Source organism: Salvia hispanica, chromosome 1 (genome assembly GCF_023119035.1).
Source record: "Salvia hispanica cultivar TCC Black 2014 chromosome 1, UniMelb_Shisp_WGS_1.0, whole genome shotgun sequence".
Lineage (NCBI taxonomy): Eukaryota > Viridiplantae > Streptophyta > Magnoliopsida > Lamiales > Lamiaceae > Salvia > Salvia hispanica.
This window is the reverse complement of record NC_062965.1, coordinates 289767-308270: the sequence shown is the minus strand read 5'-3', so window position 1 is coordinate 308270 and position 18504 is coordinate 289767. Positions and strand designations below refer to the sequence as shown.

Sequence of the window (18504 nt, the reverse complement as noted above, 5' to 3'; positions counted from 1 at the left end):
GGGCCGGGTGTTGCTGGTAACTGATTCGGATCTGGTCGAATGTGTGGAGCCGGAGTTGCTTCACACTCGTACGGTGAAGTTTTGTGTAAGTCGGATTGAGGAAGTGAGCTACAAAAAATAGTTTCTCGACAGACAGGGAGGGGGCTATTCATGTCTACATGTTAGTACAAGTATTTGAATATCTTCACAGTTCCCTTAATGTAATACTCCAACTCATTCAGAAGTAGCTGTGTGTGACAGAGAGGGAGGGAAGACTTGCTGTGTTTGAGTTTGAGATTATCCAACATCTATAATCTATACTCCATAATATATATCCACGTTTTCACAACTCATTCAGAAGAGAATTGAAAAACAAGGAAATTAAAAGAAAACAAATGAAAACCATGAATCCATCACCAAATATAAGTGACAATAATCTAATAGTCAGACATAACTACAAAACATAGGATCTTGTTCGATAAAACACAACAACAAAATCAATCCAAACTGTCATGCAATAACACCAGGGATAAAATGAGTACAGCCGTCAAACTTTCTTGGTATGCAAATTCCACACTGCTCTTTAAACAATCCTCTGCTTCACCTTCTTCAGCCAAACCTGTAGGGAAATTTTAATTTGCTATTTACAGTGTGAAGAAGTAGAGGAAAACATATGAAAAAACAAGACTAGAATTGGAGATGATGTCTCAAACTAATGGTAATCATATAACTATATCAATCAAAGAATATGGAATTAATTGTTGGTGAAGCTGAATCTTACCAGTGTGAATTTGAAGAAATGTTTGATGCATAATGATTCCTTCTTCACCTCCTCGCTCTTTGGAAGCACCTCAAACTCAAACACAAATCCTTTCCCCTTTTACTTTCTTCTTCTTTAGCTTCAGCTTCTTCATCTTTAGCTTCAACTTCAGCTTCTTCTTCAACGGAAACAATGTGTATTATAAATAAAATCTCGTTGAGAGGAAAAGTACGTAGCTTTCAATTAACCATTTTGCGATAATTGTGTGCAGCTTAGTCTAGCAAGTTGATCTGCTTAAAAAAAGATTAGCTCCAAACTAGTTGATATTGCAATTAAATCGACTTTAACTTTAATTTGAATTCTAACATTTTTTTAGCCTTTCCAATCACAGCACAAAAAATCCACATTTTTATTTCCTCATAATCACAATCCTAAAGATCATTGCCAGCCAAATGAGTCATAATTAAATAATATTTGGACCAAGCATTTGCATCCAAAATTCTTATCCTAAAGTAGCATCCACCACAAATCACAAAAGAGCATCAGACCATATTTTTATCACATTAATAGTATAATAAATAACATGATATTATTATTATTATTATAAATTTGAGTTAAAAGGTGAATTATATATCATCCATCAATTAAAATAAAAGAAAATACACCTTTAATATAAAAAGAATAGTAAATAGGCACCTGCAGGGTTACCCGAATCCAGCAATGTACGTAGTTCTGGCAACGGTATATCTGTAAAATACAACGGATGATACTAATGAGATGCAATTGCAAAAAAGAAGGCAGTTAAATCGAAAATTGAAAGGATGGGTATAAATCTAAAATAATTACTGTACTAGATAAAATTGGATATTTACTATCATCTAAATCTAAACAACACAAAGGGAGTAAGTGAATTTCTGAAAATTAGAATTTTGACAGATGTAGTCTCACATATACTGTAATATTGTTTCTATAAAAAAAAACAAGAATTCAAAGATAATTCATACTCACTTATTTCTTCTCCGTTAATCTCGATATACAAACCGTTGTCATCTGTGCGACGCCTTGCATTCATACTCTTTAACCATTGAGGTAAGCTTTCCGTTCCAATAGTCTCCAAGTTCAAGTAAATAAGAGCAGTGAGATGTTGAAGTGATTCTACCAGATTTACCCAAGTACTACCTCTGATCCCCTTCACTGTTAAATGTGTAAGTGAGTGGGAGCTGCTTCTGCATGCTTGCAATAAGGCATCAACACTCTCAATTGATCCCCCCATACTTGCATCTAATACCAACCCTTCTAAGCTATTAAAAGAAGGTAGGATATCAACTAAACAAGTGGGCATGAATTGAGGAGCACACCAAATTATCAAATGTTTTAGATGGGGCGATTTTCGGAGGCACTCAATTATTTCAGGTAGATTCTTTAGGCTACTTATATTCACCAAAAACAGAGTCTTGAGCAGGGATCCTATCATTTGACATGGAATATACAGCAAAGCATTGCATCCCCTAATCTTCAAGCTTTCGAGGCACTCCTTTATAATCAACTCCTTCAGATCTGGACACACATATATATCTAACTCCTTCAAATTTGGACACTCCTTTGTAATCAACTCCTTCAAATTTTGACACTCCTTTATATTCAACTCCTTCAGATTTGGACACCCTTTTATAATCAACTCCTTCAAATTTTGACACTTCTCTATATTCAACTCCTTCAAATTCGGACACTCCTTTATAATCAACTCCTTCAAATTTGAACACTTCTTTATATTCAACTCCATCAAACTGAGGCAGTCAATTATTCCAGGTAGATTCTCTAGGCTACTCATACTGTCCAACACCAGATTCTCGAGCGAGGATCCTATCATTTCACGTGGAAATCCTTTCAATTTGGGGCACTTCTTTATATCCAAGCGTTGGAGCTGAGGAAATACCTTGACGTCACTTGATTCTACTTCTGCCCACTCTGTTAGCTCATCCATTGACGCCAATTCGAGTATTTTGAGAGCTGGAAAAACAATACGTGTCTCCCCTTTCTCTAATCCATAGAATGAAGAACTTATTGACTTCAAATTAGCCCATTCTTCCAAACAAAGCGTCACGAGATTTGGCAACTGCCCAAACATTGGGATTTCTTCACATTTATAGCAGTATACGAGATATATCTCAGTCAAATTGTTAAGTGGTACACAAGAGATTTCACCCACTTTTTCAACTTCCATCTTTCGAGTCCATAATGGAAATCGTTTTCCCTTGTATCCTTCAATCCATAACTTCTTCAAATTTGTGTGAGGTTGAAGCCCTTCCAACACATTCTCATCACTTGTAATTTCACCTTCTCTATTTTCACCCATATCAAATGCAACTGCAATAATTTTGACTTGGCAGATAGTCTTGCTTTCTCAGCCTCTTCCTTGTTATCAACCCTTTCAAGCTTTGAAATTTCCAGCTTTCCTTTTAGATCATTCAAACTTCCGAGCTCTTCGATTTTCCTTCCATCTTTGTCACCAACTTCAAAATACTTCAGTGTTTGGAGAGAAGTTAATCTCCCAATCTCAGCAGGCAACTCTACATTACCACGAATATGAAGATGCCTTAAATTAGTCAAGTACTTCAAAGTACTTGGAAGTTTCTCAAAATAACGATTCTCTGCTCTCAATGTTTGCAAGTGAATGAGTTTACCAATCCAATCCGAAAGATATTTAATACTCGATTTGTTAATATCAAGAACTCTCAAATGTATCAACTTCATGATTGAACTTGGCAACTCCTCAACTGTACCACTTCCCAAAGTTAAAACACGAACACTTTGAAAGTCTGAGAACATGATGCTATGATCCATGGATAATAGAGTCCGCAAATATTTTGCATTTTGTTTTAGGACATCAATTGAATTTTCTTCAAGACTCATGTATCGAACTGGGGATATGCCATCTGCATTATGAGAACCGGCTAAAACAGAAGATGCAAGATCATGCACAAGATCGTGCATCACACAACTTTTCACATTTCCATAATCATCTCTTTTTGCAATTTGCAGTAAAGAGTTGTGTAGAAGAACATTGATAAAGTTGTCTCCCACAGATTCCATGTCGTTGCCTACGAGAAATCCTTCTGCCATCCAATACTCAATCAATATCTGCCTTTTAATTCTATGACCTTTCGGAAAAATCGAACAATATGCAAAACACTTCTTGAGTGATGGTAGAGACAAATTATCAAAGCTCAACTTCAATATCTTTGTGATATAATTTCCTTCATCTTGTGAAAGCCAATTCTCTTTGATCAAGCACCATTCTTCTTCAGATTTTTTATCGCGTAGTACTCCACCAACTACCATGGCAGCTAAAGGCAAACCTTGACATTTTTCTGCAATCTCCATCCCAATGGCCTCAAATCCCAAAGGAACATCCTCCTTTTCAAAGGTTTTCTCTTTGATTATTGCCCAGCATTCTTTGTTTGATAATCCTTCAAGCTCATGTGTAGGAAGTGACCTAACAGTTGAAGCAACCTTCTTCTTTCTTGTGGTAACAACAATCGCATTACCCATAGTAGAAGTAGCACCCAACAAGGAATTGAAGAAACCTTCTTCCCATTTGGGAATATCTTCATTCCAAGTATCATCAAGAATCAGTAGATAAGTTTTATCTTTCAAAACTTCTTTCAGTATTTTCGTAATATCTTGCTTACTCATCTCAGCTTCAACCTTTTGAGGAGCCAACTCTTTGAGAATTTTCTTGAGAAGAGCAGTTGGTTCAAAAATTTGAGAAACATGCACCCAAATATGTGATCCAAACAGTTTCTTTTCTTGTAAAAGATGAAAGACTTTCCTAGTCAAAGTTGTCTTCCCCAATCCTCCCATTCCCACAATGGCATGGACAGAAACACATTCATCAGACGTGATACAATCGGTAAGCTTTTTAACTATTTTTGACATGACCTTATCTCTTCCAATAAAAATTGGATCAAGAGTGGATGAGGCTGTTTCACGAGCAGCATCAGGCAAAGTGGGCACATTGGTGGCAAGCATCTGTGTGAGGCCTAGGTCAGCAGCCTCTTTGTTAATGACCTCCAAATCCTCATTAATTTCTTGGATCCTAAGAGCCATACTTCGGGAACGTGAAAAATTAACGCATGGTGAGAAGCATGAGAGTACCTTTTGTTTCATGGGTATGATGGGCTTGATTTGTTTGCAGAGGTGATGATAGCTGACCTCATCCAAAACATTGTCGGCATCGAACGCCACGTTTTCAAGCTTGTTGAGCCACCTTTTGACAGATCCACCGGGAATGGTACGCATCTCTGCATCCTTCAAGAATTGCTGGAGGGTACCCAAACGCTCAGTTAACTTTCCTGCTTCTTTGTTGAGCCCTTGGACAAGTGAGAACTCTTTCTTGGATTGGTCGATCAGATTTTGAACAACAACTTGAAGGACGGCGGCCACAGCTTCTCCCTCCATTCTTTCAGCTGATGATAACTTTTTCAGAGAGAAAGGTTAGGGTTTGGAAATGCAGATGAATTATTGGTGTAGTGAGAGAAGAGAAAGTGAGATCTAAAAGGATAAGAAGTGATGTACGATGAGTTCAGAGCCTTTCATTCTACAAATGCTTTTCTTTTTCATTTTCTTTTGTTTCAATTCCTGCCGACAACTTCTTTTTGTTTTTAATTTTGTTTTGTCTTTTGACAGCCAAATGAGATATGAAAATATCTATTCCGTTTTTGTTTCAATAAAAATTTGATCAAACTTGGTTAACAATGTTTATTCACGAATGAAGGGAAGTGTGACTTTAATCTATATCACTCGTGTATCAGATTCATAGGAATATGGTGAGTTGAATCAAAATAAAAGATAAATGTAAGTGGAGTACTTATATTAGTTAATCAGTGATAAAAAAACTAACCACTCTTTAACTCTTAATCATGGTTGTCATGAAAAAAATGGACTTGGTATATGAAACTTTTTAATATTATTTATTTTATTTTTTTAAAAAAATGTTAAATTTCATTATTTTAGTAGTATAATATATGTATTTAGTTGTCTTGTTTTTTTTTTGAATTGCTTATAAAATCATGAAAAATAATCATTTAGAGTTCATTTGCTTCTTTCAAATTTTTTACTACAAATCATAAAAGTTTAAGAAAATTCTTATTGAGTTTAAATAAGTTTTATATAAAAATACAAAATCTGAATTTTGATTAATGAATGCTAATAACATAAATTAAATTATTAAATTTAGTGGCCGAGTTAAATTGTGAATTATATGGGCTGGGCCTAACTTTTGTATTCTTTTGGGCCTCTTGTCATGTTAATAAACTTGATGGCCTGGTTCCGGTGAGTGGGCCTCATTATTGTAATGAGTCTCTTATTAAAGCTATTTATAAACTTGTATTGATTTAATACTTCCTCCCCATCATTCTCTCTCCAATTAACTACATTAACCAATAACTTTTAAAATTTCAGGCCGACTAAGAAATGTGTCATTTTAGCTAGGACGAAGAGAGTACTTGTTGACATTTGCATTTCAACGAGGTCTCCCTCGTTGAAGACACGAATGTCCTCATAGCCCCATCTTGTGAATTAACTGGAAAACATCATAAGTGAGTGTGTTGGTTAGAATGTCTGCCAATATGAATCAAACATGATACAGCTATACAAGAGTGGAAAAGATTTGAATACAGTTATAGAAGAGTTGGTCATGTGTCAAAGAAGCCAGGAGATTACAAATTGAAAGTTGTATTAGAATTTGGAAGGTCCGAGTATGATGGTGACTAGCATTGCAGCACCTAAAGCATCAACACCCACTCTTGCCAACTCCCAACCAACACTTTGTTCCTCATCGATCCTGCGTTGCATATCATGCCAACCAAATGAGCAGACTTCAATAACATGAGATTCGAGTTCTAGCTTAGGTCCTTAGTTTCGCACTGAACATCGATAATTTAAAACTTCAGTTATAATCATGAATTATCATTAACATCATATGCATATACGTTCATGAGGGGGTTTCATGATATATAAAGTAGATCTCTGTATTATAAAGTTTGGTTCCTAAACGAGTAGGCGCACAAGCACAAACACATAAAAGGCATATTTATAAATACCAGTGTGTGTTTTTGTGTCTTTACTTACATTGGAAATGGCTACAGTCTCCAGATATGCTACGAAATACGAAAGAATTAAAATCCATGAAGCCGTAAACAGCCACTGTGTTGTTTCTGGTAAGTGAGCGACAGAATGCTGGATTCTGCAAAGTGTCATATTAGAAGAAACGTGGTAAAACAAGAAGCATACGTGCGTGAGAACGAAAGTAATTTCCAACGTAACTAAAGAGAATGATCCAGAGACTAGCCTGGAATAAGGATCCCATGTGATTTTTATCTCTTGATTCTCAGGTTATCTGTCATGCAAGAGCGAACGATAAGACAAAGACGATTAGATTAGTCATATAAATGTTAGTAATTCTCAATTAGTTTAGCAGAAAATTAAAAGTACTTACTTTCACCCAATAACGATCTTTCCAACACAAGCTCCCATCTACCTGAAAGAGTTTAAGAGGAATAAATGTTACAAATTTACAATGTCAACTGGAAATATGTTAAAGCCATGATTTCTGCAATTATCATAAAACATGTCGCTAGTTAACAACTAAGTTTTTAATCATGACTTTACAGTTTGCATCTTGTAGGGGATAGGGAGAAATAACTCATAATAGAAACAATCGAATCAATGCGAGATTCAGCTGCCAGAAGAGCAATCAAACACAAATAATAGTATTGATCAAAAGAGAGCATAGAAGGGGTGTGTATGAGTACCTTCTTGTCCATTGGCTGCTCCACCAAAGAACAAAACAGATAAGAGAGAAACAAAGCTCATAAGTGTTCACTGAGCTGCAACATGATGGACTCGGTGCAGCAACATTGCGGCATTTCTTGGCAGAGGTGACTCGACAGCTATGCAGCGCCAATTGCTCCGACATGATGTGTTCGGCACACCCCAAATCAGAATCATGAATCCATCACTACATGTAAGTTCAAGACCAAAATCAATCCAGACTACTTATATACCATATATTTTACAATTTTCATGCAATAACACCACGGATAAAATTATCAGTACAACTGCCAAACAAAACAAGTCTCTGCTTCATCTTCTTTTGCCACCATTTTACGGTGTAAGAAATACGTACACACTATACAAACAACATGCCAAACCTGTTGGGAAATTTTTAATTTGCAATATGCAACACAAACACCAAGACATTCCATCACTAAATATAAGTAAAGTTACAGTAGTCTAATAGACAGACAAGAGACCAAGACATAATTACAATATATAGGAGCTTGTTCGATAAAATACAACAACAATAAAATCAATCCAGACTTCTTAATTACCTTACATTTTACAGTTTTCATGCAATAGTCATGGATAAAATGAGTACAGCCATCAAACTCTCTTTCTATACAAATAAAACAAGTCTCTGCCTGCTTCATCTTCTTCTCCAAACCTGTTGGGGAAATTTTAATATGCAGTTTACAGTCTGAACAAGTAGAGGAAAACATATGTCAAAACATGGCTAGAATTGAATATGATGTCTCAAACAAATTTTAGAAAAAATATCAGTTAGTATATGAGATTAATTGTTGGTGAACCTAAATCTTACCAGTGTGGAGTTGAAGAAATGTTAATGGACAATAATTCCTTCTTCACCTCAAGCTCAAACACAAATCCTCCGTAATCCTCCTCCAGAGTCCTAAACTTTCTGATATAACTGCTTTATATTGCGGCAGTGGCTAGCTTCCTTATAGAAACACAAGAAGGAACGAAGCTGGAACATAGATTATGAGAATTTAGTATCTTTGTAAGGCTTCACTCACATTTTTCAACATAAGTATAGTTAGCTTTGATATCAACACAACTACAAAAGACTTTCAAAAAAAGCACATTGAATCCTCATGTATAATTAGAATCCTATTAAAGTAATAAAAGACTTATATTTTGGATTGAAATTTTATACTAATTCACTTTCTTGTACTAAGGATGTAGAATAAACAAGGGAAGATTAGACTTACAATTGAGCAATGGATCTAAATCTTGTGACCATTGAAGTAGATGAGGGTGTGACTCGACAACTTGTTCCTCTCAGACTCAATCGGTAATTTTGGACAATCACGAATGTGAAGCTCCTGTAATCTGGTGAGGCTCTGCATTGAGGGAAGACCCCTCAAGTTTGTAAAATCAGAGAGACATAACTTTGTCAGAGATGAGAGATGTCCAAACCATTCATGCAATGCTTCTTCTCCAAAACCCTCCAACTCTAAACTATGAAGAACCTTGAGATGTTGAATTGATTTTGGCAAACACTTCCATACATCCAGCCCTGTCAAATTTAGCTCACCAAGTGAAAAGTGACAGTCTTGCAATATGTAGTCGACTCTCGCATTAATAGCCACTCTATTCTCTTCTGACCATAGCCTGCTAATATCGATCTCCAATTTTTTCAACCTGCGAAAAGGCCAGACATAGCCACTAGAATTGAACATGAATGTGGGGACAGCAACAACGGTGAGTTGTTCAAGAAATTGTGATTTTTCCAAGCAACGAAGAAACCTAGGTAGATTCTGAAGGCTCTTTAGTTCCACCACAGACACTTTCTTGAGCAAAGGCGCCGATGGCTCCACCAATTCCACCAGCTCATGGCAATCATGAATCTCCAAACTGCGGAGGGATGGAAAGCTCCTCCCACCACTTGGATATGCTATGGACTTCAGATTTCGACAGCCTCTTATAGTCAACTGCTCCAGAGAATCCAGAGCATGTAAACCATCTGGCAATGCTCTCAACATGGGACAATGCTTTATATCCAATTGAGAGACACTATGAGTTTTACGGAATAACCAGTTTGGGAGATATTCCAATCTATAGCAGTGGTGTATCTTCAAGGATTTAAGACGAGGAAATACCTTCACTTCATTGGAAAATTCTGTTTGACTCCTCTCGCTCAAATCAGCCATATTTAGCAGTAATAGACTTTCAAGTGATGGAAAGATGACTTCGTCGCTATTGCCAGTCCAACAGAATAAAGAATTTATAGATCTCACACTGCTCAATTTGCTCAAACTAAGAAATTTGAGATTAGGCAACTGCCCCAACGTCGGAATTTCTTCAAATTCTTGGCAGCTACTCAGTGTTATCTCAATCAACCTGTCAAGCCTCCTTTCAACAATCCATGATGGTAATCTTTCGCCTTTGAATCCTGCAATCTTTAACACCTTTAGCTCTTGGTGAGGTTCGAGGCCTTCCAACACAGCCACAGCCTCATCATCCCTTTCTCTCTTGTTTTTGAGAGACTCGTCTTTTCTTTCACCTTCCCCATTTTCAGCCCATTCTAACTCCAAGGTGCTTAGTCTTTGCTTCTCAGATAACTTTGCTTTCTTCGCTTCTTCAATGTCAGCTACCTTTTCCAGATTCTGAATAGATAGTCGTTCGAGATTGTCCAAACTCCCCAACTCTTCGATAGTGTATCCTTTCAGCTCGGCCACTCTGAACTTGAGAGCTTGCAGATTAGTTAATCTCCCAATCCTAGGAGGCAACTGCACACCACTCTGAATATAAAAATACAGTAAATTAATTAAGTACTCAAAAGTACTAGGCAGTTCCCTCAGAGACATTGTCAATGCATACAACCTTTGCAAGCAACGGAGTTCACAAATCCAATCTGGCAAAATTTCAATTTGTGTTCTTGAAATATTAAGATGCCTCAAATATATCAACTTACGAATGGAACTCGGTAACTCAGTAACTTTATCACAGTTGAGAGTAAGGACATTCAAATATTTGAAACTCGAGAAGACGGTGGTTTCAATAATTTCACCTTGGAAGATCAACGTACGCATATATTTGCTTGCTTGTTTTGTTCTTTCATTTATATCACCATCACCAACTCCATGATATAAATATCGAACTTGATCGGCTCCACTTAAAAGAGAACTTGCGAGATCATGCATAAGATTGTGCATCACGCAACTTTCAACATTTCCATAAGCATCTCTCTCTTCAACTACCAATAAAGAGTTGTGTACAAGATTATTGAATACGTTGTTTCCCACAGACTCCATGTCATTTCTTTCATCATGTTGGAGAAACCCTTCTGATATCCATAGCTCAATCAACTCCTGCCTCACTATTTTGTGACCTTTTGGGAAAACCGAACAGTATGTGAAGCACTTCTTCAGTGACAGTGAAAACAAATTATCAAAGCTCAACTTCAATATCTTTCTGATACGATCTCCTTCATCTTGTGAAAGCCAATTATCTTTGATTGAGTGCCATTCTTCAAAAGATTTATTGTGCAGTACTCCACCAACTACCTTGGCAGCTAATGGCAAACCTTTACATTTTTTTGCAATCTCAATCCCAATGGCCTCACATTGTGACGGAGCATCCTCTTCACCAAATGTTTTTGCTTTGATAATTGACCAACAATCTTCCTTCGGTAATCCTTCCAATTTATATGTTGGAAGTGCATTCACGGTGGTAGCCACCACCATACTTCTGGTGGTAACAACAATGACATTTCCGTTAATAGAACTAACGCCCAACAAGGAATTGATAAAACCATCCCATGTGGGACGATCTTCATGCCAAACATCATCAAGAATAAGAAGATAAGATTTATCGTTCAAAGCTTCTTGAATCCTTTTCAGCATATCTTGCCTACTCTCAGTTTCAATTTCATAATAGGAACAGAAAACCAACTCCATGAGAATATTCTTGAGCAGGGCAATTGGATCAAAAATTTGAGAAACATGCACCCAAATATATGATCCAAACAAATTCTTTTCTTTTAGAATATTAAAGACTTTTCTAGTCAAAGTAGTCTTCCCCAATCCTCCCATTCCCACAATGGCGAGGATAGAAACACGTTCATCGGTTGTGATACAAGAGGTAACCTTTTCAACTATAATTGACACCTCCTCATCTCTTCCAATAAAATTTGGATCAAAAGTGAATGAGTCAGTTACAAAAGTAGCATAAGGCAAAGTGGGCTCATTGGTGGCAAGCATCTCTTTGAGGCCAAGGTCGGCAGCCTCTTTGTCAATGGAATACAAAATCTCATTGATTTCTTGGATTCTAAGAGCCATACTTCGGGAATGTGAAATATTAACGCATGATGAGGAGAGGCATGATAGTACCTTTTGTTTCATGGGTTTAATGGGCTTGTTTGCTTTGGAAAGGAGATAATAGTTGAACTCATCCAAAACATTGTCAGCTATGATGGTCACCTCTTTAAGCTTGTCGAGCCACCTTTTGACAGATTCACTGGGAATGGTACGATTCTCGGCGTCTTCCAAGAATTTCTGGAGAGCATCCATATTCCCAGTCAGTTTTGCCGCTTCTCTGTTGAGACCTTGAACCCGTAAGAACTCTTTCTTGGTGCGGTAGATCAGGGTTTTAACAAGAACTTTAATGACGGTGGTCGCATCTTCTCCCAACATTCTTTCAGCTGATAACTGATTCAGAGAAAGGGAGGGTTGGAGAGGTAAATGAATAATTGGTGAAGGGAGAGAAAGTGAGACCTTATTTTTTACTACCTCCGTACCAATAAATATGCAACATTTGTTTTCCGGCACAAGATTTTATGCAGTGGTGTTTTGTGAGTTAATGAAGAGAGATAACAACCCTCTTTATTGTAACACCGTACCACTATTTTAGGCCATTGGATCTGAAAATCGTGTGCTTGTCATGCTGCCACGTGTAGAACACACGAGAGGGTAAAATAGGAAATTTCTAATTTTACGTTATCAGGATTGCAGTGTTGTTCATTGAATATTGCAGTCTTACCACAACAATATTGCAGTTTACCACGACTGCAATATCTAATACAGTAGACTACAATATCTAATACAATAGACTGCAAACCCGTGTTTTTTCACAAAACTTAATCCTAGGCATCCATAAATGAGATCTAACGGACTATATTGGTAGTATGATATTATTTTAACTATAGTGGCACCCTAGTGCACCCCTATATAGGGATGTGTTAAAATGACAACACCTTTTAAAGTGACACTGTGACACCACGCTACACTGCAATATTATAAATGCTACACTGCAATATCCAATACACTGCAATCTATAGATTGTATTCCAGCGTATGGATATTGCTGGCAGGAAAAATTGCAGTCTAGCGTGGTGGATATTGCAATATCCAATACACTAGACTGCAATCTATAGATTGCATTCCAGCGTATGGATATTGCAGGCAGAAAAAATTGCAGTCTAGTGTAGTGGATATTGCAGCCCGAGAAAATGTACCCTTGAGTATTTTTTATGATTGCCACATAGTAACTGATTATTCGTCCATGTGTACAAATGATTGGCTAGGAATTGTGATATGGTATTACTTTAAGAAGTGTTGTCATTTTAACACAAACCTATTACTATATATAGAGAGAGAGAGATAGTTTTGATCTGTGCAAAACTAGATTTAAATATATAAACACAAAACAAAATTAAAGGATGACTTAAAATGATTTTAACACGACATCAAACCCGTATATATATTAATTTCCTTAAACTATGATTAAATTTTCAGAATCACAAAAATTTATTTTTGCACTTTATAATTATGTTATTATAATCCTAACATTTTCTTTGTTATTTTCTTTGTAAGATGTCTTTGGTTTTAGAATCTTTAGAGAGTTAGATGTTAGGTATTTGAAGAGGACTTAAATACCAGTATCTAATCTACGAATTTCTCATATTAAGAAGGTGTTGAATCTAGTTCAGTGATCGACCTAGCAACTTTAGATACGCTAAAAGGCAAGAGGCATCAATTGGCAAATAGATTGAATGTGTGCATCGAATCCTAGAATTCTACCTCCTTTCCATATTATCTTAATCACATCTTATTTGAATTTAATTTAATTCTGTTGAGTTAGTATAATTAAGCACAAGAACCCTTTTGAATCATCTATTTAAAGATTACTTCATTACTTACAAATTAAATTATTTATAAAGGTTTGTTTTAGTCATCAGTACCGGTTGATTGGTTTAGTTTGGTTTAGTTTTGGTCATCTGTCAGGGCATCCACAATGGTGGCCCTCTTGGACATGCTCAATAAACTTGGTCCTGCCCATGAAAACTTGGTCAGTACAACTGGTGGCCCTCTGAGCCACCATTTTTTGTTATATTACAAAAATTTAAATTATTTTCATGCATTTTTTATTATATTTGAATATTACTAAAATAAAAATTATATGCCAAGATTAATTTTTTAAAAATGCTTACATTAAAAATGAGTGAATTGAAACCAAATTTTCGTCGTATCATAGATAGGGGAAAATACAATGAAAATTTATTAAAAACAATAAAAAAAATGACGACACCGCCCGCCTACTCGGTGTCGTTATCGGAATCCATCACATCTTCTTCACCACCACCGTTGCCGTTGTCGTCGCCACCGCCGCCACCGCCCCCACTGTCGCTTGCACCTCCGCCACCGCCCCAACCGCTTATAAATTAGGGTTTAGAATTGAGAATGATAAAAAAAAATAGGAGGAAGGAACATTTATTATTTATAAAACAATTTTCGAAATAAAAAAAAAAAATCGGAAATGGGGGAGGGCCGCGGCTCTCGGCCCGTGCAGTGGCAAGCCGCGCTTCCCGCCCAAGGGCCTCGGCCTGGCCGAGAGCTCACCTCTCTCTCGTCCACCCCCCTGGGCCGTCTCCTCCTCTCGCCTTGGTAGTGGGTGGACGCACCTGGGCCGACTCCGGTCCAAGGGCCGCGGCCCGATGCTCTTGATGGCATTTTCTTTTCCATTTTGCTAAGATGATTAGAGTTCTAATTTGGCATAGTTATTCATATTATGATTTGGTAAAAGCTTCATGATAAAACAAATCATGATAAGGCTCCCATATAAACTTGGTAGACGGTAGTGATTTGACGGTTCTCCAAAAATTCAAGTGTGTAGCAAAAAAAAAACTGCTCTTTTTGACGATCAAGGCTCTAAAATATGCTTATGTTCTATCAAAGAACTATGATTTTTCCATTATAATAGCTTTTAAAATAATTAAAAATATAAATCAACAGCACAATTCCAGTTCAATTATATACCAAAAATCACCAAAGTAATGAAGAAGAGACATAAAAATAATAAAATTGAGTCTAATTAAACGGCAAATCTGACAACGTAATGTCAAACACTCATTAATTCCAATAGTTAGTAGACATACCTTAGAGTTCTTCGCAATATCTCTTTCTTCTTTTCTCTTGGAGATGGATATTATCGATAGACCGTTCTTCTTCTTCTTGTATACACTGAGTTGATTAATTATTATATTGTGCATTGTTCAATTGGATCCCATGTCATGATTATGGATATCAATTTCACTTTATTTAGCTTTTTCATAAATCTAGAATATAATTTAGTATTCTTATTATTTATTTTTATTTTAGGATTTGATTTGTTTGATTAGATTTGAACTTTTTTTTTGCAATTATATTTTATTATAAATATTTATAGAGTACATAGAATAATAAAAATGAATCATTATCTTTCTATGATTTTTCTATAAATTCTCTGATTCGTTTGGATTCCGACCCTCCATCGCCACATAATTAAACATAACAAAATTAATTAACAGGTCATTAGTGGCTTAATTGTCAATCATGGAGGGCGGAGGCACTGTATTTAATTACAAGATGCTCTAACTATTGTTTTCCAGCGTGCGATTAAGAAAATATTAAATGTACAACTTTGAATGAATTAGTGCAAGCTAACTGGAGTCCATTTTCACCATTAAGATATATTATAAGACATCAAGTTGCTTACTTTTTATTTAAAAGAATTTTGCTCCACTAATTAACTTTTTCTAAAGGCGTTCAAACTTCTATTAAAGTGGTCGAATATAAATTTGTCTTTGTCAAGGCGTTCAAACTTTTATTGATGCCGTTGACTATATATTTGTCTTTGTCAAGATCCTTCCCAAGAGAACATAGATTTTGTACAAATCAGAGAAATTTGAAGTGTGTTAATTGACCGTGTCGAAAAGGATTTTTGTAATTCACGAATGAACGTAGAAAAATATGCAATATGTAGTGGTAGATGTAAATTTGGATGCAAAATGATAACAAAATTAATGATAATTATTTGTATAGAAAACAATTTGGTTCATTTCAAATTAAGATCCAATTCATAAAAATTTATTTCTTCCCTCATTTTTTTATCCTGAATTTAAAAAGGAGTGCTGAATTTAAATACAGGTAGCTAGACTTGTGAATTAAATAATTTCCACAACGAGTTGACAACCAATAAATTTGAGCTTTAGTAGTTTTGAACATTTTTGGTATTCCAGGCATAGCACCTTACACAAAACAGTATAGTTAATATTAACAGGTCGAAGCAATTGATGTTTTCATATTGTTAAGTGGTCACATGATCAATTTGTATCTACATCTGTATACACATGTTTGTGCTATATTATTTAAACTCAATGTGTCAAAGAAGCCAAGAGATTATACAATGAAAGTTGTACTATTGGAATTTAATCAGGGCAGTTGGAAGGTCTGTGGCTAAATAATGTGCAAAGCAAATCAACAAGGCTTACGCGCTTAAGGGGAACCACGGAAGCCCTGGTTGATGGCATTGTTTTGATTCTGGAGTAGGCACAATTGGTCCGAGGAAGATCCGCCATAAGTCGAGTATGATGGTGACTAGCATTGCAGCACCTAAAGCATCAACACCCACTCTTGCCAACTCCCAACCAACACTTTGTTCCTCATCGATCCTGCGTTCCCAAATGAGCAGATCAACAATAGTTTGATACTTCAATAACATGAGATTCAAGTTCTCACTTAGGTCCTTAGTTTTGCACTGAACAACGATAATTTAAAACTTCAGTTATAAATTATGATCATGAATTATCATTGACATCATATGCATATACTTTGATTCCAAATTTCAATACCAAAATCAAAGTGAAAGTCTTTTTCTATTGTAAGCTAGCCTATGTTCATAAGAGAGAAAAAGAGAGGAGCAAATATTACCTGAAAAACATAGGGAAACTAACAAAGAAATAAATTGCATAAAACAGGCAGCCAACTTTGTACATGACCGCTCGATCGACAAATTCATAATAGGGAAACTGCACATCGTCAAATAGGAGATCAATAGAAAATATCAATATATAAAAGGCATAGTGATAAATACCAGTGTGTGTTTTTGTGTCTTTACTTGCATTGGAAATGGCTACAGTTTCCAGATATGCTACGAAATACGAAAGAATTAAAATCCAGGAAGCTTTAAACAGCCACTGTGTTGTTTCTGGTAAGTGAGCGACAGAATGCTGGATTCTGCAAAGTGTCATATTAGAAGAAAAATGGTAAAACAAGAAGCAGACGTGCGTGAGAAGGAAAGTTGTATGAGGTACCTGCAAAAAGGTTTCCATGGTCAGTTTCAACTATTATGAATTAATAAAAATGTACACATGATTTTTGGGCTCACATTATTCATCCTCCATGACGGGAATGTATATGAGGCACCCAATACCGCGAAAAAATAGTGGGTGCAGAAGTAATTTCCAACGTAACTAAAGAGAATGATCCAGAGACTAGGCTGGTATAAGAGAAATTTCTAGTTACAACAAGATGCAAGATAAAACAACTCGAACAAGAATCTTTATCCAATAACATTATTTATTTTGAAGCATATTGTATGAAAAAAAAAAAGTTAGCTTATTCATTTGCATGCTAAACAAATGGGACATAACTTGTTTTGTCACAATCTAGTACTAGTAAATTATTGCTCAGGTTATATGTCATGCAAGAGATACGAGTTAACATAACCTTGTTAGATAAGAAATTCCACAGAAACAAGTGAAAGCATATTATAAGACAAAGATGATTAGTTTAGTCATATAAATGTTAGTAATTCTCAATTGGTGTAGTAGAAAATTAAAAGTACTTACTTTAACCAATAACGATCTTTCCAACATAAGCTCCTATCTGCCTGAAAGAGTTTAAGAGGAATAAAAACAATTTTACAAATATGTTAAAGCTTATATCCTTATTCACATGATTTCTGCAATTAACATAAAACATGGCGCTAGTTAACAACTAAGTTTCTATCATGACTTCACAATATGCATCATATAGGGGATAGGGAACAAACGAATCAATGCGAGATTCAGTTGCCAGAAGAGCAATCAAACTGTGCTTTACAAAAGCAGGCAAAGCTGAAACAAGTCCAAGTAAGAGGTAAAATTCTGGCAAAAGAATAAGAAATTCTAGTCAACAATCTCATCAATCTACTAAATCAGTGAAGCGAATAACTAGGAAGGCAAAATACCTGGTAAAGTTAATAGGGGACGACAACGCCAAGGCAGAGTGTGAGCCAAAATGGTGTGTAGATGAGAAACAAAACTTGAGCCCATCTTTTGCGAGCCACTTCACCACCTACGCAATTCAACAAAGCCGCATAAATCAGCAATTAACAAGCACAAATTTACCTCCCATTTCTGTCTGCAATTCGGGCTGCAGAAATTAAGCAGCCACAACTTTTGAGTGTTAATTGCTACTACATCTCGCTTCAGCAATGTTATGATGATTGATTACAGTAGCTGTGTTGAGCTAAATCAAGCTCAAGATGTGCAAGTTAGAGGTTTTGATATTGAGACTGCTTTGGGCTATCTTGAGCCATTGGATGGTAGTTAGTTAGATGTTTTAATCACAGCCGTCCATTTTGTATCTAGCTGATTAATAG

General features: G+C 36.1%; 2 protein-coding genes, 1 long non-coding RNA gene and 1 pseudogene across 8 annotated transcripts; all 4 read right to left on the bottom strand.

Annotated features, from left to right (window-relative positions):
- Positions 1 to 360: 360 nt before the first annotated feature.
- LOC125201006 (putative disease resistance protein RGA3) lies at positions 361 to 5517 on the bottom strand. 3 transcript variants are annotated; one of them, XM_048098875.1, is made up of 4 exons: positions 1748 to 5517; positions 1436 to 1486; positions 761 to 917; positions 361 to 598 (listed from the first exon to the last, which is right to left on the bottom strand). In XM_048098875.1, the coding sequence occupies exon 1, from the start codon at positions 5198 to 5200 to the stop codon at positions 3020 to 3022; it is 2181 nt and encodes a 726-aa protein (XP_047954832.1). In that variant the 5' UTR covers positions 5201 to 5517; the 3' UTR covers positions 361 to 598; positions 761 to 917; positions 1436 to 1486; positions 1748 to 3019. The 3 variants fall into 3 exon arrangements, with proteins under 3 accessions (XP_047954832.1, XP_047954829.1, XP_047954830.1); XM_048098872.1 differs by having other exon boundaries at positions 761 to 914; XM_048098873.1 differs by having other exon boundaries at positions 761 to 911.
- A 798-nt stretch (positions 5518 to 6315) lies between these two features.
- Positions 6316 to 6992, bottom strand: LOC125201011. The gene is made up of 2 exons (XR_007172824.1): positions 6872 to 6992; positions 6316 to 6584 (listed from the first exon to the last, which is right to left on the bottom strand). It is a non-coding gene; the product is annotated as an uncharacterized LOC125201011 (long non-coding RNA).
- Positions 6993 to 7088: 96 nt separating this feature from the next.
- Positions 7089 to 15107, bottom strand: LOC125201002 (putative disease resistance protein RGA3). Of its 4 annotated transcripts, none has more exons than XM_048098865.1 (7): positions 14978 to 15107; positions 8812 to 12252; positions 8403 to 8567; positions 8134 to 8279; positions 7555 to 7760; positions 7239 to 7280; positions 7089 to 7139 (listed from the first exon to the last, which is right to left on the bottom strand). In XM_048098865.1, exons 1-2 carry the CDS (start codon positions 15089 to 15091, stop codon positions 8827 to 8829), a joined length of 3540 nt encoding a protein of 1179 aa, XP_047954822.1. In that variant the 5' UTR covers positions 15092 to 15107; the 3' UTR covers positions 7089 to 7139; positions 7239 to 7280; positions 7555 to 7760; positions 8134 to 8279; positions 8403 to 8567; positions 8812 to 8826. The 4 variants fall into 4 exon arrangements, with proteins under 4 accessions (XP_047954822.1, XP_047954824.1, XP_047954821.1 ...); XM_048098867.1 differs by having other exon boundaries at positions 8139 to 8279; XM_048098864.1 differs by having other exon boundaries at positions 8134 to 8246.
- Positions 15108 to 16141: 1034 nt separating this feature from the next.
- On the bottom strand, positions 16142 to 18257 carry LOC125205610 (annotated as a pseudogene).
- Positions 18258 to 18504: the final 247 nt, after the last annotated feature.